This window comes from Temnothorax nylanderi, unplaced genomic scaffold, assembly GCF_030848795.1.
Source record: "Temnothorax nylanderi isolate EJ_2023f unplaced genomic scaffold, tnyl_v1.0 TNYL_tig0359_pilon, whole genome shotgun sequence".
Taxonomy (NCBI): domain Eukaryota; kingdom Metazoa; phylum Arthropoda; class Insecta; order Hymenoptera; family Formicidae; genus Temnothorax; species Temnothorax nylanderi.
In genome coordinates, this window is record NW_027249421.1 from 119,441 (window position 1) to 136,889 (window position 17,449).

Genomic DNA, 17,449 nt, shown 5'->3' on the forward strand with positions numbered 1-17,449 from the left:
ACCGTCTTTTGTAATACGTACAGTATTAACGAGTCGTAGATTAACCGATAATTAATTTCTATCGGGTTCTAATACATTGAGAGAACAGCTGCATCACATTGATCATTGAGAATCTGCTATTATACCGAACTTCAGAGAAAGAAAGAGAGACGGAAAACTACGACGCAATCGAAACGTTCTGGAATGTCCTCTCAATTATGAAGGAAGACATCATTTGCTACAAATGAGAGAGCGCTCTTTTTGAGCTTAGTCAATCCGACTAGTCATAAGAGGAAGTAATTCCGATTAACGACAGTGTTAAGGTAACAAATTACATTCATTTCATTTAATCAGTGATCATAACGGGGACGGTGTTAGATTTACGTCTAACGTTGCAATGACCGTATGGTCTATTCAACTATCCGATCATTGGTTACAGATAAGTCGAGAGCTCTTATTAAAAGAGATGCTTTTTCATCATTGAAAGCTCTTATTAAAAGAGATGCTTTTTCATCTTTGAGAAAAACGAGTCGACTCTGCGTATTTGATTACTCATTATTGAGAACACTGAGCTCAGTATAGATTCCTTTAAATTCTCTCTTTTTGTGTGGTTGCAACCATTTCAATAACGAACGACTATTGTAAATCTCTTATCTAAATGCATTCTTTCAAGATAACTTTCTAATAGTTCATAATTACATTGAAGTCTGCGTTACATTTGCTCTTGTATCATTCGATAGTCTTTAATTAGGATATAAACGAGAAGCGTAATTACACTCGTTACTTGTATTCAATATTGTATGTGCATTCGTAGCAATTCGAGACGCGTTATAACTAACGTTTTCTGCGTTATTAAGATAATCGTTCGATTACTAATTGACAATATCTTAAGATATAATTCGTCTATTGTGATCTGAATCGGACTATTCTGCGAATCCTTACTTTTGCATATTGTTTCTTTGTTTCAGAATTAATGTGTCAATCTCTAAACGAAAGCATATTCTTACTATTAATCAGAATAAGTTATTCAACTTATCTTGTCTTTATTCAATCTTTAATCACGTGAAAAGAATCTCTTTACGTTTCAATAGATAAATTCTATATTGATTATTATTATGCCAATGAGGATTATGTTATGAATAAAAGAAGGTTGATGCATTACTTCAATGATTATTTTATGTATTTGTGTGATAATATTCTCTTGTATGATATTTCATTTGTTTGTTTGATATAAACGATTCTTTCTTTGATATAATTAAGTTGAGCTACACTGTACTAAATTACGAATGGCGATATATGACTATTCAGAGATGATACTTTTCTTCCAAAGAATCTTTTGTTGGATATAAGTTTACAATGGTTAATTCCACCGTGTTTCTTAAATCATTTCAAAAGAAAGGATTGTTTCTTTACTAATGATTTCTTTTTCATTATCTTTGATACAGCGTACTTTTATGTATGATATCTGAATATCTCTCTTTATGTTTATTATACGACTACTTTTCTGCGAGTAAGTACATTGAATTGCAAACTAAATCGAATACACAATCTCTGAACCATCCATTTTGTATTGTTTCTAGCTTCCTTCATTAAATCATAAGATCTGGCTTCTGCGCGAGCTAGTGCATTTTAAACAAAGTTTTTCCAAAACAGAATTTGGTATTTCACTCCATGCTTTCTGGAGGATCTTCCAAAGGTGCTCCTGAGAGGTGGGACAGACCGGATTAAGATCCGGAGATTGACGGGGCCACACCATCATTTTGAGCGCTCCGCTTTCCTCTTTTTGATGCAGATAGTTGGAACATAATTTAGAAGTGTGTTTCGGATGATTATCTTGCTGCATGACAAACCCACGACCAATTAAACGTGTGCCAGACGGGATACAATGCCTACTTAGAATCGAGTGGTAGCCTTTTTGTTCAAGTATTCTCTTGATTCTGTGGAGATCTCCCACGCCCGTATAAGTGAAACATCCCCACACCATCACGGATCCTCCGCCGTGTTTAACTGTAGGAGTTATGCAGTCTGGGTGCATTTTTTCCGAAGACGCGCGACGGACATACTTTCTTCGTTTTTGACCAAAAACCTCGAACTTCGATTCGTCGGTCCACAAGACTTGTTTCCAGTCTTCGATGGTCCAGTCTTTGTGATTTTGAGCCCACTGAAGTCTCTTCGCCCTGTTCCCACGCCGGAGGAACGGTTTTCTAGTGGAAACAAGTCTTGTGGACCGACGAATCGAAGTTCGAGGTTCTTGGTCAAAAACGAAGAAAATATGTCCGTCGCGCGTCTTCGGAAAAAATGCACCCAGACTGCATAACTCCTACAGTTAAACACGGCGGAGGATCCGTGATGGTGTGGGGATGTTTCAGTTATACGGGCGTGGGAGATCTCCACAGAATCAAGGGAATACTTGAGCAAAAAGGCTACCACTCGATTCTAAGTAGACATTGTATCCCGTCTGGCACACGTTTAATTGGTCGTGGGTTTGTCATGCAGCAAGATAATCACCCGAAACACACTTCTAAATTATGTTCCAACTATCTGCATCGAAAAGAGGAAAGCGGATCGCTCAAAATGATGGTGTGGCCCCCTCAATCTCCGGATCTTAATCCGGTCTGTCCCACCTCTCAGGAGCACCTTTGGGAGATCCTCCAGAAAGCATGGGGTGAAATACCAAATTCTGTTTTGGAAAAACTCGTAGAAAGGATGCCGCGATTGGTGCAAAAGGTGCTGTCCACCAAGGGAGATTGGTTCGATGAAAAGAAAGTGTGAGCTTTAAGCTAAGGATTGTCCCTGATTCGTGAGATTTTCAGTTTTTGTTACTTCTAATTGTCAACTAAATAAAATTTATCAATATTTTTTCATAATAATTAGTTTTATTAAGAATTTTCCCGAATTATACCCCTGTCCGGAAACTTTTCGACGGCAGTGTATTTTATGAGTAAAAATTTTAAATATGTTACATACATATGACATTGTTAAAAAAACGTAAAAATTAGTTTGTAATAAATTATAATATAATAAATAAATAATATAATTTCAATGCATTTGTAATTCGCCAGTCTGAAATAATAAAGCTTAGGCCTCAGTGTCGAATTGGTACGACACGTTTCACGGAATGAGGGAAGTTCCAGGTTCGAATCCTGGCTGAGGTAATATTTTTCGCAATAAATTTAACTATTTAAATGAGATGCTAAATTAAGCATCAAAAATCATATCAATTTATAATGACTAAATCCTTGGTTAAAAAGTATGCCTTGACGATAATCGAACCAAATTACGGTCGTATCGTCTTGACGACTATAATGACCAATATGGTAATAATGCCAGTTAGGCCGATTCATACGTCTTAAGCTTTATTATTTCAGACTGGCGAATTACAATTGTATTGAATTTATACACCTGGTCTAGTAATGGTGTCCTAACCGAATGAAAGTTAAAATTTCATCGTTTCCATCTTCTACTATTATTGTTTAGTTATTCTAATACAGGTTATTGCGATAAATATTACCACATGCCTCAGTGGTCGAATTGGTACGATACCCTTCACGGAATGAGGGAAGTTCCAGGTTCGAATCCTGGCTGAGGTAATATTTTTCGCAATAAATTTAGCTATTTAAATGAAATGCTAAATTAAGCATAAAAAATTATATCAATTTATAATGACTAAATCCTTGGTTAAAAAGTATGCCTTGAGGATAATCGAACCAAATTACAGTCGTATCGTCTTGACGACTGTAATGACCAATATAGTAATAAATTATTGCCAGTTAGGCCGATTCATACGTAAATAATATAATGATTATCATAGACTATTCAATCATTAATATGCATCAAAATACAAAAAAATTGTTTCCTTTCCAAAATTAATAAGATGTTCCGCATTATATACCCATCCAAAATCTACCTTTGAAAAAATTAATATAACGTTAAACTTACTATAGATAAATAAAATTTGTTAGAAACACCTTATTGCAAACATTTGGCATTGCAATAAAAACTAAATTTAGTTAACTTTAATAGGTTTCAAGTTATCTCAAAAAGGGCTTAAAATATACTCGCATTTCCTCTATAATAATATCAATATTTATGATAAAAAAATTAAATTTTAGTCTAATATTATTTGTTAACGGGAATAAAATATACAGTAAAAATGTACAGACGGCGTCATTAATGCCTTCCTAGCTGTGTTCTGGGGATTTCTATAGTGCACGTTACATGTACTATGCCTTCAGGTGGAAGGCATTAATGACGCCGTCTGTACAGTTTAAAATGTACAGTTATAAGCACATCATACCACATATTGCATTTAACGTATGTTCATTAAAAAATGGTACTAAATCTTTCACAACGCTGCCTCCTGTATTTTTCAAAGACTTGGTCATGCTTTTTCCTTCCTCGATCAAAATCTCAACAAACTGCTGCAATATATTAAAATGAAATGTGGGAGTTAAGATTTTTCGTCGTGGATGCCACTTGGCGCCTAAAACATAAACAACATAATGCATAATTGTGAGATAACAATGTGAAACAAATATTGCGGTTAGATATATATTTTGTTATTTAATTTTAAATTCATCGATTTTGATCATTGATTATTTCGGACCCGGCACTAATATAGGAAATGGGATCTCGGCAAAATCGGCTAATTTTTTAATATATTATAGCTTATGATCTACTAAATAAAAAATATAATGGGCTCAAAGCTAAATAATGGACAATTTTTGAGCTACAGTCAAACAAGAAAAATTAGGGTTCTGCGAAAATTATCTCTGGCGAAAATTAGAAGTTTCGTGAACGTTTCTTTGGCGTTTACGTGAGCGTTTGCGGGAGTTTGTTGAGCGTTTGGAAACGGTCAGTAAAGATTTCATAGAGCGGAAATTGGCACACTGCAGCGTTTGAAAGGCGTTTATACATAGCGTTTTTGAAAGTTTGCACAGCGTTTACATGACGTATGACGTTTGCTGAGAGTTCTTTAAAACATTTGTAGATCCTCTGTTAAGCGTTTAATAGACGTTTGCTTTCACCATTGAAAACTGTGTGCAGTTTCTATTGAGCGTTTAATGGACGTTTATACTCTTGTCGTTAGAAGAAACGGTGTAAAGAACGTTAAATGTTAAAATAATACAGCGCTAAACAAAGATAAATTACTTTCATCAAAGCATTATATATAATTCAATAAAGAAGAATATATTCTTATTACTCAAAAATAATTGTTATTAATAATAATATTTATTTAACTTCGGCTACTGCCCAGAAGTGGACTTGGTTTACAATAGGTTCCTTAACACATTCATCCATCCACACATCTCCAGTCAACCACACCAGAACTAACAAAATTTTGACAGAATCTTTCTCACGCTAAAACTCGTCATTATTTATCACTACTGCTCTTACCTATCTTTTCTCATCTCCGCTTCTATCTTTTTCCTATCCCTATATAATTTCCTTAATATTCTTTCTTTGGTTGTATCTAATTTATCGTTCCATAGTCTATCTATTCTTTTCCTGTTATCCCTCCCTAGTTCTATAAACCGGTTCTTTATACTACTGCACTCCTCTACATAGTGCTTCAAATTATCCCTTCCTTCCTTGCAGAACAGACACATTTTTTTCTTCTCTTCCCCCCACCAGTACATGTTCTCCGATTCCATGTTACCACATCTCAGATTTATCAAAGCTCTGATACTATCCCCTTCAATCTGTTTATCTATGTTTGCCATCCTTAGATATTCCGGTCCATTTCCATCTCACTCTAACTGTTTATACTTCCTGTTATACTTCGACTCTATTATACTATTCTCTTCCACTTGTCTCTGTATCTCCCAGTCTCTTAATTTAATCTCTTCCCCTAAGTTCCTCCTTTCTCTCCTTAACGACTCAACTGCTTCCACCCCCAACACGCTTCTATTATAGTACTTTTCTCTCTCTCTACCATATCTGTCTTTCCATTTGTTTTCCTCTTTCTCTATCCAACATTTCTTGACCCATCTACTCTCATCCATTTTCCTAATCTTTTCCTCATATCCCATTGCCCTTCCTCCCTATCCTATCCTAAGCTTTCTCAACCGCAGTTCCCTTAACATTAGGTATCTTGGGGTACAGAACTTTAGATCGAAAACCCACCTAACGTAATCTACATAATTTTTTTCAAGTCCTTTTTTTCTTCCCATCCCCAAATTTCCATCCTATACGACATCACACTCTGGACTAGGTTGTAACGATGCACCCCTAGGAAGCATCGTTCCCGGCTACCACCCGCCGGATGCCGCCCGACCGATCCTCCATCGGGCGAAGACAGGGCGCGGTGCGCCCGCCATATTTTTAAACGCTACGAAACGCACCGTGTACGCGGGTAAAAACGCCGCACCGGTGCCTTCCCGCACGGCGTCGACAAGCGCCGGAAGGAGCCGATCCGCGCCGAAGGCGAGCGCGCGTAAGCGTACCCCCACGCGGCTCGCCTGACGATCGGCCTCGGCCTCCCTCCTACCGAACCCGGCACGCCGGGACGTATATAAACCGGCGCTCCGCGCAAAGACTTCACTTCGTCTACCCACGAGCATTCCGCTAAGCCGACGAAGCCTACCTCACCTAACGAATATCCTAGGGCGACACGCAAACGGAGTTCAGAGCTCTGCGCCTTGACCGAGTACTCTCAGGTGTCCCCGACGTCCCGCCAACGTAACCCCCCGACGGCCACGGTCCCGCGGGTCGAGCACGCTCGGCCTCGTGGCGAGTACTCTCACCACCGCAGCCCCGGGCTCCGAATCCTAGATACATGCCTTCTAGGCACCGCGTATTCCCGCCGGTAGAACACCCGACACGGTAACCGCGCTGTCGTTTCTCCGTAGATACCGCGATCCGGGAGTCTGTAATACCGCGCCGAGTGCACATGCACTATCGTTGTAAATACCGCGACCCGTTATCCTGTAATACCGCGCCGAGCGCACCTGCACCACCGATCATTGTACCTACCGCGTTTCTGTATTCGTAAACCCGCGTTCCCGTAATCCGTAATCTCGCGCCGAGTGCACATGCACTATCGTTGTAAATACCGCGACCCGTTATCCTGTAATACCGCGCCGAGTGCACCCACACTACCGATCATTGTACCTACCGCGTTTCTGTATTCGTAAATCCGTGTTCCCGTAATCTGTAATCCCGCGCCAAGTGCACCCGCACTACCGATCTTTGAAATACCGCATTGTATATATATCTAGTATCTAGTAATGCCGCGCCGAGTGCCCATGCACTACCGTTCCCGGTAACTACCGCATTGTATTAGGACTTTGAATAAGTTCTCGCTGTTTTTTCGTAAAAATGAATGCTTTATTTTAAAAAATTAGTAAAGAACCTGTTATTGAAAGTATTGTCCATCGCTGGCCACTACTTTCTCCCATCTTTCTGGCAGCATGTGAATACCACGTCGAAAGAACGCCTCATCTTTCGAGATTATCCACGAATCGACCCATTTTTTGGCATCTTCATAAGAATGGAAGTGCTGCTCAGCCAGGCCATGAGTCATCGATCGGAATAAGTGGTAATCGGAAGGAGCAATGTCCGGTGAATACGGCGGGTGGGGTAGGACTTCCCATTTGAGCGTTTCTAAATAGGTTTTGACCGGTTTTGCAACATGTGGCCGAGCGTTGTCATGCTGCAAAATTATTTTGTCGTGTCTATCCTCGTATTGAGGCCGTTTTTCCTTCAATGCTCGCCTCAAACGCATCAATTGTAGTCGATAGCGATCTCCCGTGATGGTTTCGTAGGGTTTGAGGAGCTCATAATAAATTACACCCAGCTGATCCCACCAAATGCAGAGCATGAGCTTGGAACCATGGATATTCTGCTTTGCCGTCAATGTTGGTGCATGGCCGGGCTTACCCCACGATTTTCTACGCTTCGGGTTATCGTAGTGTATCCACTTTTCATCGCCAGTCACGATACGATGCAAAAAACCTTTCCTTTTATGCCGTTGGAGCAACTGTTCACACGTGAAAAAACGCCGTTCGACGTCTCTCGGCTTCAATTCGTACGGCACCCAATTTCCTTGCTTTTGAATCATTCCTAATGCTTTTAAACGTTTGGCAACTGTGGTGTGATCAACTCCTAATGATTCTGCAAGTTTATTTTGCGTCTGACTTGAGTCTTCATCGAGTAATGCTTCCAATTCTTCGTCTTCAAACTTTTTCGGTGCGCCAGAGCGTTCTTTATCTTTAACATCAAAATCATTATTTTTAAAGCGTCTAAACCAATCTCTGCATGTTGTTTCCGACAAAGCATAGTCGCCGTAAGTCTCCACAAGAATTCTATGTGCTTTAGCTGCAGATTTTTTTTGAAAAAAGTAATGCAGTAAAATTCCCCGCAAATATTCTTTTTTTGGCACGAAATTCGACATGTTTAACGCAATAAAAAAATATGTTGTTTACACTTCGGCGGAATAACATATACCGTTATTTCGAGCCTAGTGGTGGAGGTTCACGATGAAGTTGGCTGTAGTATTGCCTGATTCAAAAAAACTAAGATAACGCCATCTATCGGGAAACAGCGAGAACTTATTCAAGTCCCTAATATATATCACCTAACGAATAAACGTTATAGTGTGCATTACAAGCTGATTATTGTCTCTGGGCCTTCTATCGAACTCCTGATCCGGCGAGCTAGTCCGCGTTCGATTAACAAAGTTAGGCCATTACAAGGTATTTAAACAAACTCCCTCTCCTTATGAAATCATCTTTACAGATCCATTCTCCTAGACCCCACGTCCTATTTACCGCAATTCTACCTTTCCTAGCTAATTCCTTAAGGTGGTCTTTGCAATTCCCTCTATTATTAAACACGAAACCTAAATATTTAAAAGTCCTAACCTCTTCTATCTCCTTTTCTCCCCATTTTTATTTCTCTTTCTTCTCCCTACTTTCTTTGTTAAACACTAACATCTTTGTTTTATTGGTACATAATATCATTTTCCTCCGTTTTAGAAACCTTTTTATTGTGTCCATCATGTCTAACATTGCTGTTCTATTATTTGCTACGAACACCATATCGTCCGCATATTCTAGCGCATATTCTAGCATACTCTATCGTTTCCTAGCTTTACATTTCCTATCTTTCTTTCCTCTAGCTCTTTTCTATAATGTCCGCTATATACAAATTAAATAGGAGTGGACTCATTACACAACCCTGTCTGACTCCTTTTGTTATCCTGAATTTCTCCGTCAGGCCCTCTTTTGTTCTTACTGCAACCTCCGTCCCATCATATATTGCTTCTATTCTCCTTATAAGTTCTTCATCTATTTCCTTCTCCCTCAAGATCTTCCATAATTGCTCTCTTTCCACCTTATCAAATGCCGCTTTTAGGTCTACGAGTAAGGCATACAATTTGTCTTTCTTTCCCTTCCTGTCTTTTCTTTAGACCAGGTGATCCAGGACAAAGACGTTATCCACCGTTGCCCTCCCACCTCTGAAACCCGCCTGGCTCTCTGGAAGCAAACCCTTCAGATCCACCTCCCTCTCCAGACGGCATCTGAGGACCTCCGCATATATCTTATACGCAGAGCGCAGAAGCGAGATTCCTGTGTAATTTTCTACCTTTTCCTCATCTCCTCTTTTGTGTAAAGGGACTATGATTGACGTTTTCCAGTCTCCAGGTAGCTCTTCTTCTCTCCAGATGTGTTTTAGCAGGTCCACCAACTTCCTCTTAGCTGAGTCGCCTCCATACATCCAGGCTTCCATTGGTATTTCATCGATATCTATGGTCTTATATTTCTTCATTCTTCTGATAGCTTTTTCTATTTCTTCCTCGTTCAACTGTAGCTGTTCGGTCTCTTCTCTTTCTTCACTTATTCCTTTTCTGTTTAGTTGTATCTTCTCCTTATCCGTATATTCCAATAGCTCCTTGAAATAATTCGTCCACTTGTTTCCTCCGATGTTATATATTTTCCTTACCTTTTCTTTCTTTTTTTGTTTATAAATTTCCATACTTCAGCTCCGTTCTTTATATTCTTTAGTTCTTCTTCTTCCATTATCCTCTTCTCCTTTTCCTCTTCTGTTCGAGTAGGGTCTTCAGGTTTTTTCTTTCTTCTAGATATCTTCCTCTTTCTAGTTTTCCCACTCTCCATTTCTTATAGAGTCTTTTCACGCTCCTTTTCTTTCTTGTACATTCCTTGTCCCACCAATCTTTGTGGCCCATCTCTCTCCTCGTCGTATTTACCCTTTTCTTTACCATAGCCTCATGTAGCATCTTTTTAAGATTTGTCCATTTTTTCTCTATAGTTTCTTTTTGCTGTGTCTCAACAAATATATTCTTGTTCGTTTTCTCCTTATATCTCCTTATTGCCTCCTTATCCCAACGGATCCTCCATCTTCCTTCTGTTGACTTTACGCCGTCTACGTTAGTCACCACTTGTTTTTCTTCTCTCCTTTCTTTATCCTCAATTGTCGCACAGACAGGCATGTGGTCTGAGTCCACTCTCGCACCTACCTCGAATTTGTCTATTCTATGATACATTATCTCGCAAACTATCATATATACTACGTTTACGCGAGCGTTACTTTTGTAGTAACTTACGATAATTCCTTCGCGTAAACGGGATTTTCCTTCGCGTAAACGAGATTTTGTAGTAACTTACGATAATTTACTCCGCGTAAACGGGTGAATTATCATAAGTTACTACAGAAGTAACGCTCGCGTAAACGTAGTAATAGCCTATCACCGTATTTCCTCTCGCTCCTACAAAAGTATATTCGCCGTTCCAGTTCGTTGTGCCGTTTAGTACCATCCTTTACTCTGTATAAAATCCATTAAATTTCTACCCCCTGTCCCTATTATTTTGTCTTTACTTCTCCTTTCTATGTTACCTTTCTCTTCTTCTCCCCCTCCTAATTCCCCTGTTCTTATATTAAAATATCCTCCTATTATAATATGCTCTCTATCCTTCTTTCCTAACCATCTCTCTGTTGTCTCCTCCACCCTACTCCAATTATCCTTATTGTAGACCGAAATAATGTTAATTCTTTCACCGTCCGCCAAAATTTCCGACAGTATTAAACCTTCTTCCTCATTTTTAATCATTGTTGATCCTAATTCCCCCCAACTCTTTCTTCTTCCCAATACAAAACCTCCTATCGCTCTGCCTTTCTTTTTTATTTTCTTCGCATGACTGCACACCCATTCGTGTGTCTTTGGCAGTAAACTTTTAATATTATCCCATTTTTCTGCGTCTACCCATGTTTCGCTTAAACTTACAAAATCGAATTCCCTAATATATCTCCAGAAATCTCTGTCTTTATTTACTAATCCTGCCGATGGACATCCTATGGACATGATAAAAGGAAACATCCAGAATTGTAATTTGGCATTAAATATAATAATGCATTAAAAGGGTAAAAACAATGAAATATATAAATATTTTAAAATAATATATTTATTTTAAAAAATATATACATATATGTATGTATGTATGTATCCACACATACACACATTGTTAAACGTATTGCACACGCGTATTGCACATTAATTAAAGAAAACAGCAGTTTGTACAAAATAGTTATAAAAACTAATGTTAAAATTTTAATAAGGGTGTTTACTCAAAATTTGTAAAAAAAATTCTCAGATTTTCTAGAAATTTTACTCCAAATTCACATTTTGCATTGTTTAAAAACAAAAATGATTCAAAATGAGCAAAAATGAAATAAAATCACAAATTGCATGTGCAAATGCAAATGTTTAGGTAAATGTCAAGATTAAGGGCGACCTCACCGATTTCAATGACCTTGGTTGTCAAGGTCATAACCCCGAGTGACCTTCAGAAGGTTTTAGCCGTCGCTCGTTATTCGTTAAAAAGTTATTAACAAAAAAAGTTTGGAAAATATAGCAGCTATTTTGAGTATTGAAAGGCATAAATAACTAATATACATATATGTCGAAATAGTTCACGCATACACTTTCCACGCGAAACGAGGTGCCACATGGGTTCGTGACGCGCTTTACAAGCTCGTTTAAGTCAGCGCTAACCTATGTAGGTTAGTTGACGCGCTTTAAACACTTAAATACTTTTAAAGCGCGTCACTAACCTACGTACCAGTCTTGCAACAACGATTGACAAAAGATGACTGATATAATATGAGCATAAACACGCCAAATAGACCGAATACTACAGAATGTAAATAATCAAGGACAGGAGCTAGTATGTATATATATAAACGAGCTTGTAAAGCACTCCACGAACCCATGTGGCACCTCGTTTCGCGTGGAAAGTGTATGCGTGAACTATTTCGACATATATATTAATTATTTATGCCTTCCAATACTCAAAATAGCTGCTATATTTTCCAAACTTTTTTTGTGAATAACTTTTTAACGAATAACGAGCGACGGCTAAAATCTTCTGAAGGTTACTCGGGGTCATGACCTTGACAACATATATCAAGGTCATTGAAATCGGTGAGGTCGCCCTTAATCTTGACATTTACCCAGCCAAGTTTTAATGACTTGCTAAACTTCTTTTCAATTTTCCGCTGCTTTACACAGTAGAGCACTTTTTAAATAGAAAAAAAAAACATAATACAGACATAATTATATATTTGAAATATAACTATAGTTACAGTTATTATAGAAGGTATCTCTAAAGTCTGACCCAGCCTCCTGGATCTCAGAAACAGCTTTAGATATGGAAAAATGTTTTAGATAAAAGTTGTAGGATATTAAGGGGGACAGATGATAAAAATATAGAATTGACTTTGAGCGATTTTTTCAAGGCAAGATCAATGTGATCCATGTTTTCTTAAATAGAATATCCCATTTTTTATTGCATATTCTTGCCCTTGTCAAGACGTTTTCAAAACACTATAATAAAGCTCTCTTTTATTAAGAATTTCCTGAGATATTTTAAATTTTGTTATGATATTTTTAATATAAAATATGAAATATCTCGTAAAGTATTCACTTTTTGATGACTTTATATTTTTATACGCAGAATAATAAAAGAAATCGATTTTTGTAAAAAAAAAGTATTTTGTAGAAATATTTAATTTTGCAATATTGCAAAATGTGAAAATTAATATTATTATTCGATTCTTTTCATTATTCTATGTAAAAAAGTATTAAGGTGAAGTCATCGAAAAATGAATATTTTACGAGATATTTCATATTTTATATTAAAAGTAGCATAACAAAATTCAAAATATCTCAGAAAGTCCTTAATGAAAGAGAGCTTCATTATAGTGTTTCGAAAACGTCTCGACAAGGACTACAAGAATATGTAATAAAAATGGGGTTCCATTTAAAAAGACTTTGATCACATTGGCTTAGCCTTGAAAAGGTCATTCGAGGTCAAGTCCATATTTTCATCATCTGCCCCCCTTTATATCCTACAACTTTTATCTGAAACATTTTTCCATATCCAAAGCCGTTTCCGAGATCCAGGGCGCTGGGTCAGACTTTAGAGATACCCTGTATAAAGCACCGACAATACACATAAAAATTCACAAATATAAATCCATTTTCAGACAAATTTAGACTACTTATGCGTTTTAATTGCATATTTGATGTTGTTCAGCAAGAGAGCAACGCAGATGTGGTGGTACAAAATATTTCTGACTGAACTGTGAAATTTACTACGTTTAGGTTAGGTTAGATAACGTGATACCCTTATGAAAAAGTACACTCAACTTTGATGGTTAACACCCAAATATGAGTGTTAACACTAAACTTACTCAAATTTGGGCGTAAGTTTAGTGTTTGTCATCAAAGTTAAGTGTCAACACTTAAATTTAGGTGTAGATTGAGTGTTGACCATTAAGGTTTAGGTAAGTTGTGGGTTTAATCCTCAATGATGAGTGTATATTGGGAGTTTATTCTCAATGATAAGTGTAGGTTGGGGATTAAGCCTCAATGTTTAGTGTAGGTTGGAGATTGATCCTTATCGTTGGATGTTGGTTTGGTGTTAACAGGGTGTTAACCTTTAATGTTCTACGTCGATTTAATCAGTGTCGCCATGATCCCTTTATCGTTGGGTGTCGTTTAAATGTTATTGTGTTAATCTTCGTTAAGTGTCAATTGACGGCTTGGTTTATTGGAAAAGTGTTTCAGATAAAAGTTGAAAGGTTTGAAGGGGGCCAATAGACGATCTTATTGGATTTTGGATCCAGGGCCTGTATTGAGCCCAATAGGGCCTAAGTCAATTTTTTTAAATAAAAACCCCTATTTTTTATTGTACTCCCTTATGAAAAAGTACACTCAACTTTGATGGTTAACACTCAAAGTGAGAGTTAACACTCAAATTTAGGCGTAAGTTTAGTGTTTGTCATCAAAGTTAAGTGTCAACACTTAAATTTAGGTGTAGATTGAGTGTTGACCATTAAGGTTTAGGTAAATTGTGGGTTTAATCCTCAATGATAAGTGTTTATTGGGAGTTTATTCTCAATGATAAGTGTAGGTTGGGGATTAAGCCTTAATGTTTAGTGTAGGTTGGAGATTGATCCTCATCGTTGGATGTACAACGCCCGATCGTTTCACATTAGATGGCGCGACGCGCGAGTCGCTACTCTCAAAGAGCCTCGTTAGGTGTCATGGCCGCACTTGCTTGCGTTTCTTCGAACGTGTCGACTCCGTTACCTCTTTCTTGACGGATTGATCGTTGCGGCGCGTGTTCTGGAGATCAACCGAGCGAGAGTCGGATCACCAGGGAGAGCTCACCGCCAGGAAAGGGAGAGCTGCGGTAGCTAGCGTCCGAGAGGGAGGATCGAGGCGAGGAGTCCGGTTCAGCGAGCGGAGCCCTTAAGAGATTCTCATTGGGACGCCATATTTGTTACTTTCATTTGAGGTTCATATTTTTAGGGTTTATACCGTCATTTTTAAGGATTAACCATTAATTGAAGGTTAACTATCACTTGAAGGTTAACCATCATCCAAAGAAAAACCCTTAAAGTTGGGTGTGATTTCGGACCGCCAATTGAAGATTAACCTTCAAATGATGGTTAACCTTCAATTGGCGGTCCGAAATCACACCCAACTTTAAGGGTTTTTCTATGGTGTTTTTTTAACGGTTAACACCAAAAGTTGAGTGTATTTTTCCATAAGGGAGGTTATTCGATCTTGATTGTGGAAACTGCATATATATAAATTTTAATAGGTTAAAAGGATCTAACTCTTATATATCATTATAATGATATAAAGCCAATGGCACACAATACGATTTTTAGATGTAAAAAAAGAAAAAGGATTACCTTTGATATAAATAACGTATAATTTTCGACGCGTTCGACGTGAGATCTCGGCCTGCCCGGCCATAGAAGGAAACAGAAAGAGATCGGGATTGGAATTACATGCAGATGGCGTTGGCATAGAAGGATAGCATATGGATATACAAACTTGACCATTTTTGGGATATTCCTAGAGTGCCTACAAATATATATCCTATGGATATCTTTATAAGGTCCATGAACATCCCGACAAGAAATGGACATAAAACAGACATCCATAGGATATCCTGTGCTGTCTGGGTAAACTCCCAAAAAACCCTCATCAAACGGTTGTCAAGGCTTTATAAAACTTCTTATTTTCGCCAGGGATATTTTTACTCTTGGCTTAACCCTGAACGACCCAGATAACTCAGAACGACATGCACGTGCAGGTAGAGGACTTCCCGTGTGTGTATAACTAATAAATAAAATATAAACCGCAAAAGAATTTTTTAATAAACTTATACTTATACAATACAAAAATAATTTTTTTAACTAAATAGTATAATTAATTTTGTTGCACCAATAAAAATTATAAGGCAACTACATTTGCAACAACTAGCCCCATATGTTGGGTAAGTTGTTACAGTACTGGATTAAGTTGTGAAAGATCCAGTTTGCAAAGTATAACATATTTAATAAAAAGAAATAACAACATGTAACAACATGTGTTATATTACATTTACATTGTTGAGTACAAAATTGTAATATAGATATTGATGTTTTATGTTGACTGATTTTGATACATAATAAGAGACTTAACGGTGAAATCTTATATAATATCAAAATATCTGCCACTGTGTGTGTGTGTGTGTGTGTTACACCGAGGTTGTGTGTTACATCAACAGAGTTAGTCGAAATTATTATAAATATAGAAAACTATAACACCCACCCCGTCACAACCAACCGACCTGCCATATTTAGATATTTTGATTATTACTTAAGCAAAAAAATGTTCTAAGACATTAATTTAACTGGAAGTTATTATTTAAAGTAAAGATTTAAAAAAAAAGTTAGAATTATAATATAAAGACTAGATTCATGAATATAACATTTAATATATCATTGATTTATTTTACTTTCGGCTATACAAAACTAAAAGCATTTTCTGTTTGTGAAAATACGCTACTCAACCTGAAATAACTAATTGAAATGTTATCGCAATGTTTTTGCGGAAATACTATATTTTTTATGCAGTATTATCTTTTATCACTTTTACAATAGTTACCGTGTACCATCTTGTTCCATGTACCAACTAGCCCCTGTCTCCCCTAAATTATAAACCAAGTCCTCTTCTTGGTTTTGTATAAGCTGAAGTTAAATAAAATCTTATCTTATAAGTCACTTATATTATAATAGAAAACAATAAGATATAATATAAGCAAGAATTGCTATAGCACGGATACAAGAGGCGGGATTTTAAAATTTTTTAGCTTAATCGACAAAAGTATATACCTAATATAAAGTATATATTAAAGTATATACTTCTTAAGAACGTATAATTGACGTATAATACTACAGAAATTTTTCCTGAAATGGCACAAATAAAAAAAAAGAAAATAGAATTTGATTAGCATTATCTCGCATGTGAGTTAATACTGGTCATCCTTTTCTTTATATGAAATAAATAGAAAATTTGATATTAGGTTTAAAAATAACACGTTTTATTTAAGATTAATTAAGTTTAGATAGATTACATATTACATAAGAAGTCACATAATTACAGTATTTTCCTCCACATAAAAATATAAATTGAATTAGATAGTAAAAATCTATAGTGTACGTCTCAGAAATAATTTTAAGAAAATCTTATTTTGATATTTATAAAAATTCTTTTATAATCAAAATGTTAACCTTCTTGCAGGAAAAAATAGATAGGCATACATCTTTCTCTAATAAACGACTGACCAAGCATTATTCAAAACACTTATCTCATATTTAAAGATTAACCGCAAAGATTAAGTTCTCAAAACGAAACACAATCTATAAACTAGTCAATACCATGGCTCCATAAAAATAAATGTTGGAGTATTTGTCATGCGAGGCGCTGAACACCGACTACATTTTTTCCCTAGACCAATCATATACATTTTATCCTTTTTTAGAGTCGCTATTCTCTATGGTCTTTACCCCTTGTCTCAACCGTCTTTCACGAGATAGTTTTTATCACAAGTCCTTATTAAAGAAATCGTGTATTGAACTGCATATAAAGTGTACACGCTGCGTTATT

The 17,449-nt window shown here is 36.9% G+C and overlaps 1 protein-coding gene across 3 annotated transcripts in view; it reads right to left on the reverse strand.

Moving 5' to 3' along the window:
- Positions 1-17,449, reverse strand: part of LOC139781746 (cytochrome P450 4C1-like) — a 102,270-nt gene that overhangs the window by 49,143 nt on the left and 35,678 nt on the right. For 2 of the 3 annotated variants that reach the window (XM_071720621.1, XM_071720623.1), the window contains one exon: positions 4,277-4,462. The exons of the other annotated variant lie outside the window; for it this stretch is intronic. In XM_071720621.1, coding sequence (XP_071576722.1) covers positions 4,277-4,462 — 186 coding nt within the window. The remainder of the gene's footprint in view (positions 1-4,276; positions 4,463-17,449) is intronic. 3 annotated transcript variants of the gene reach the window in all.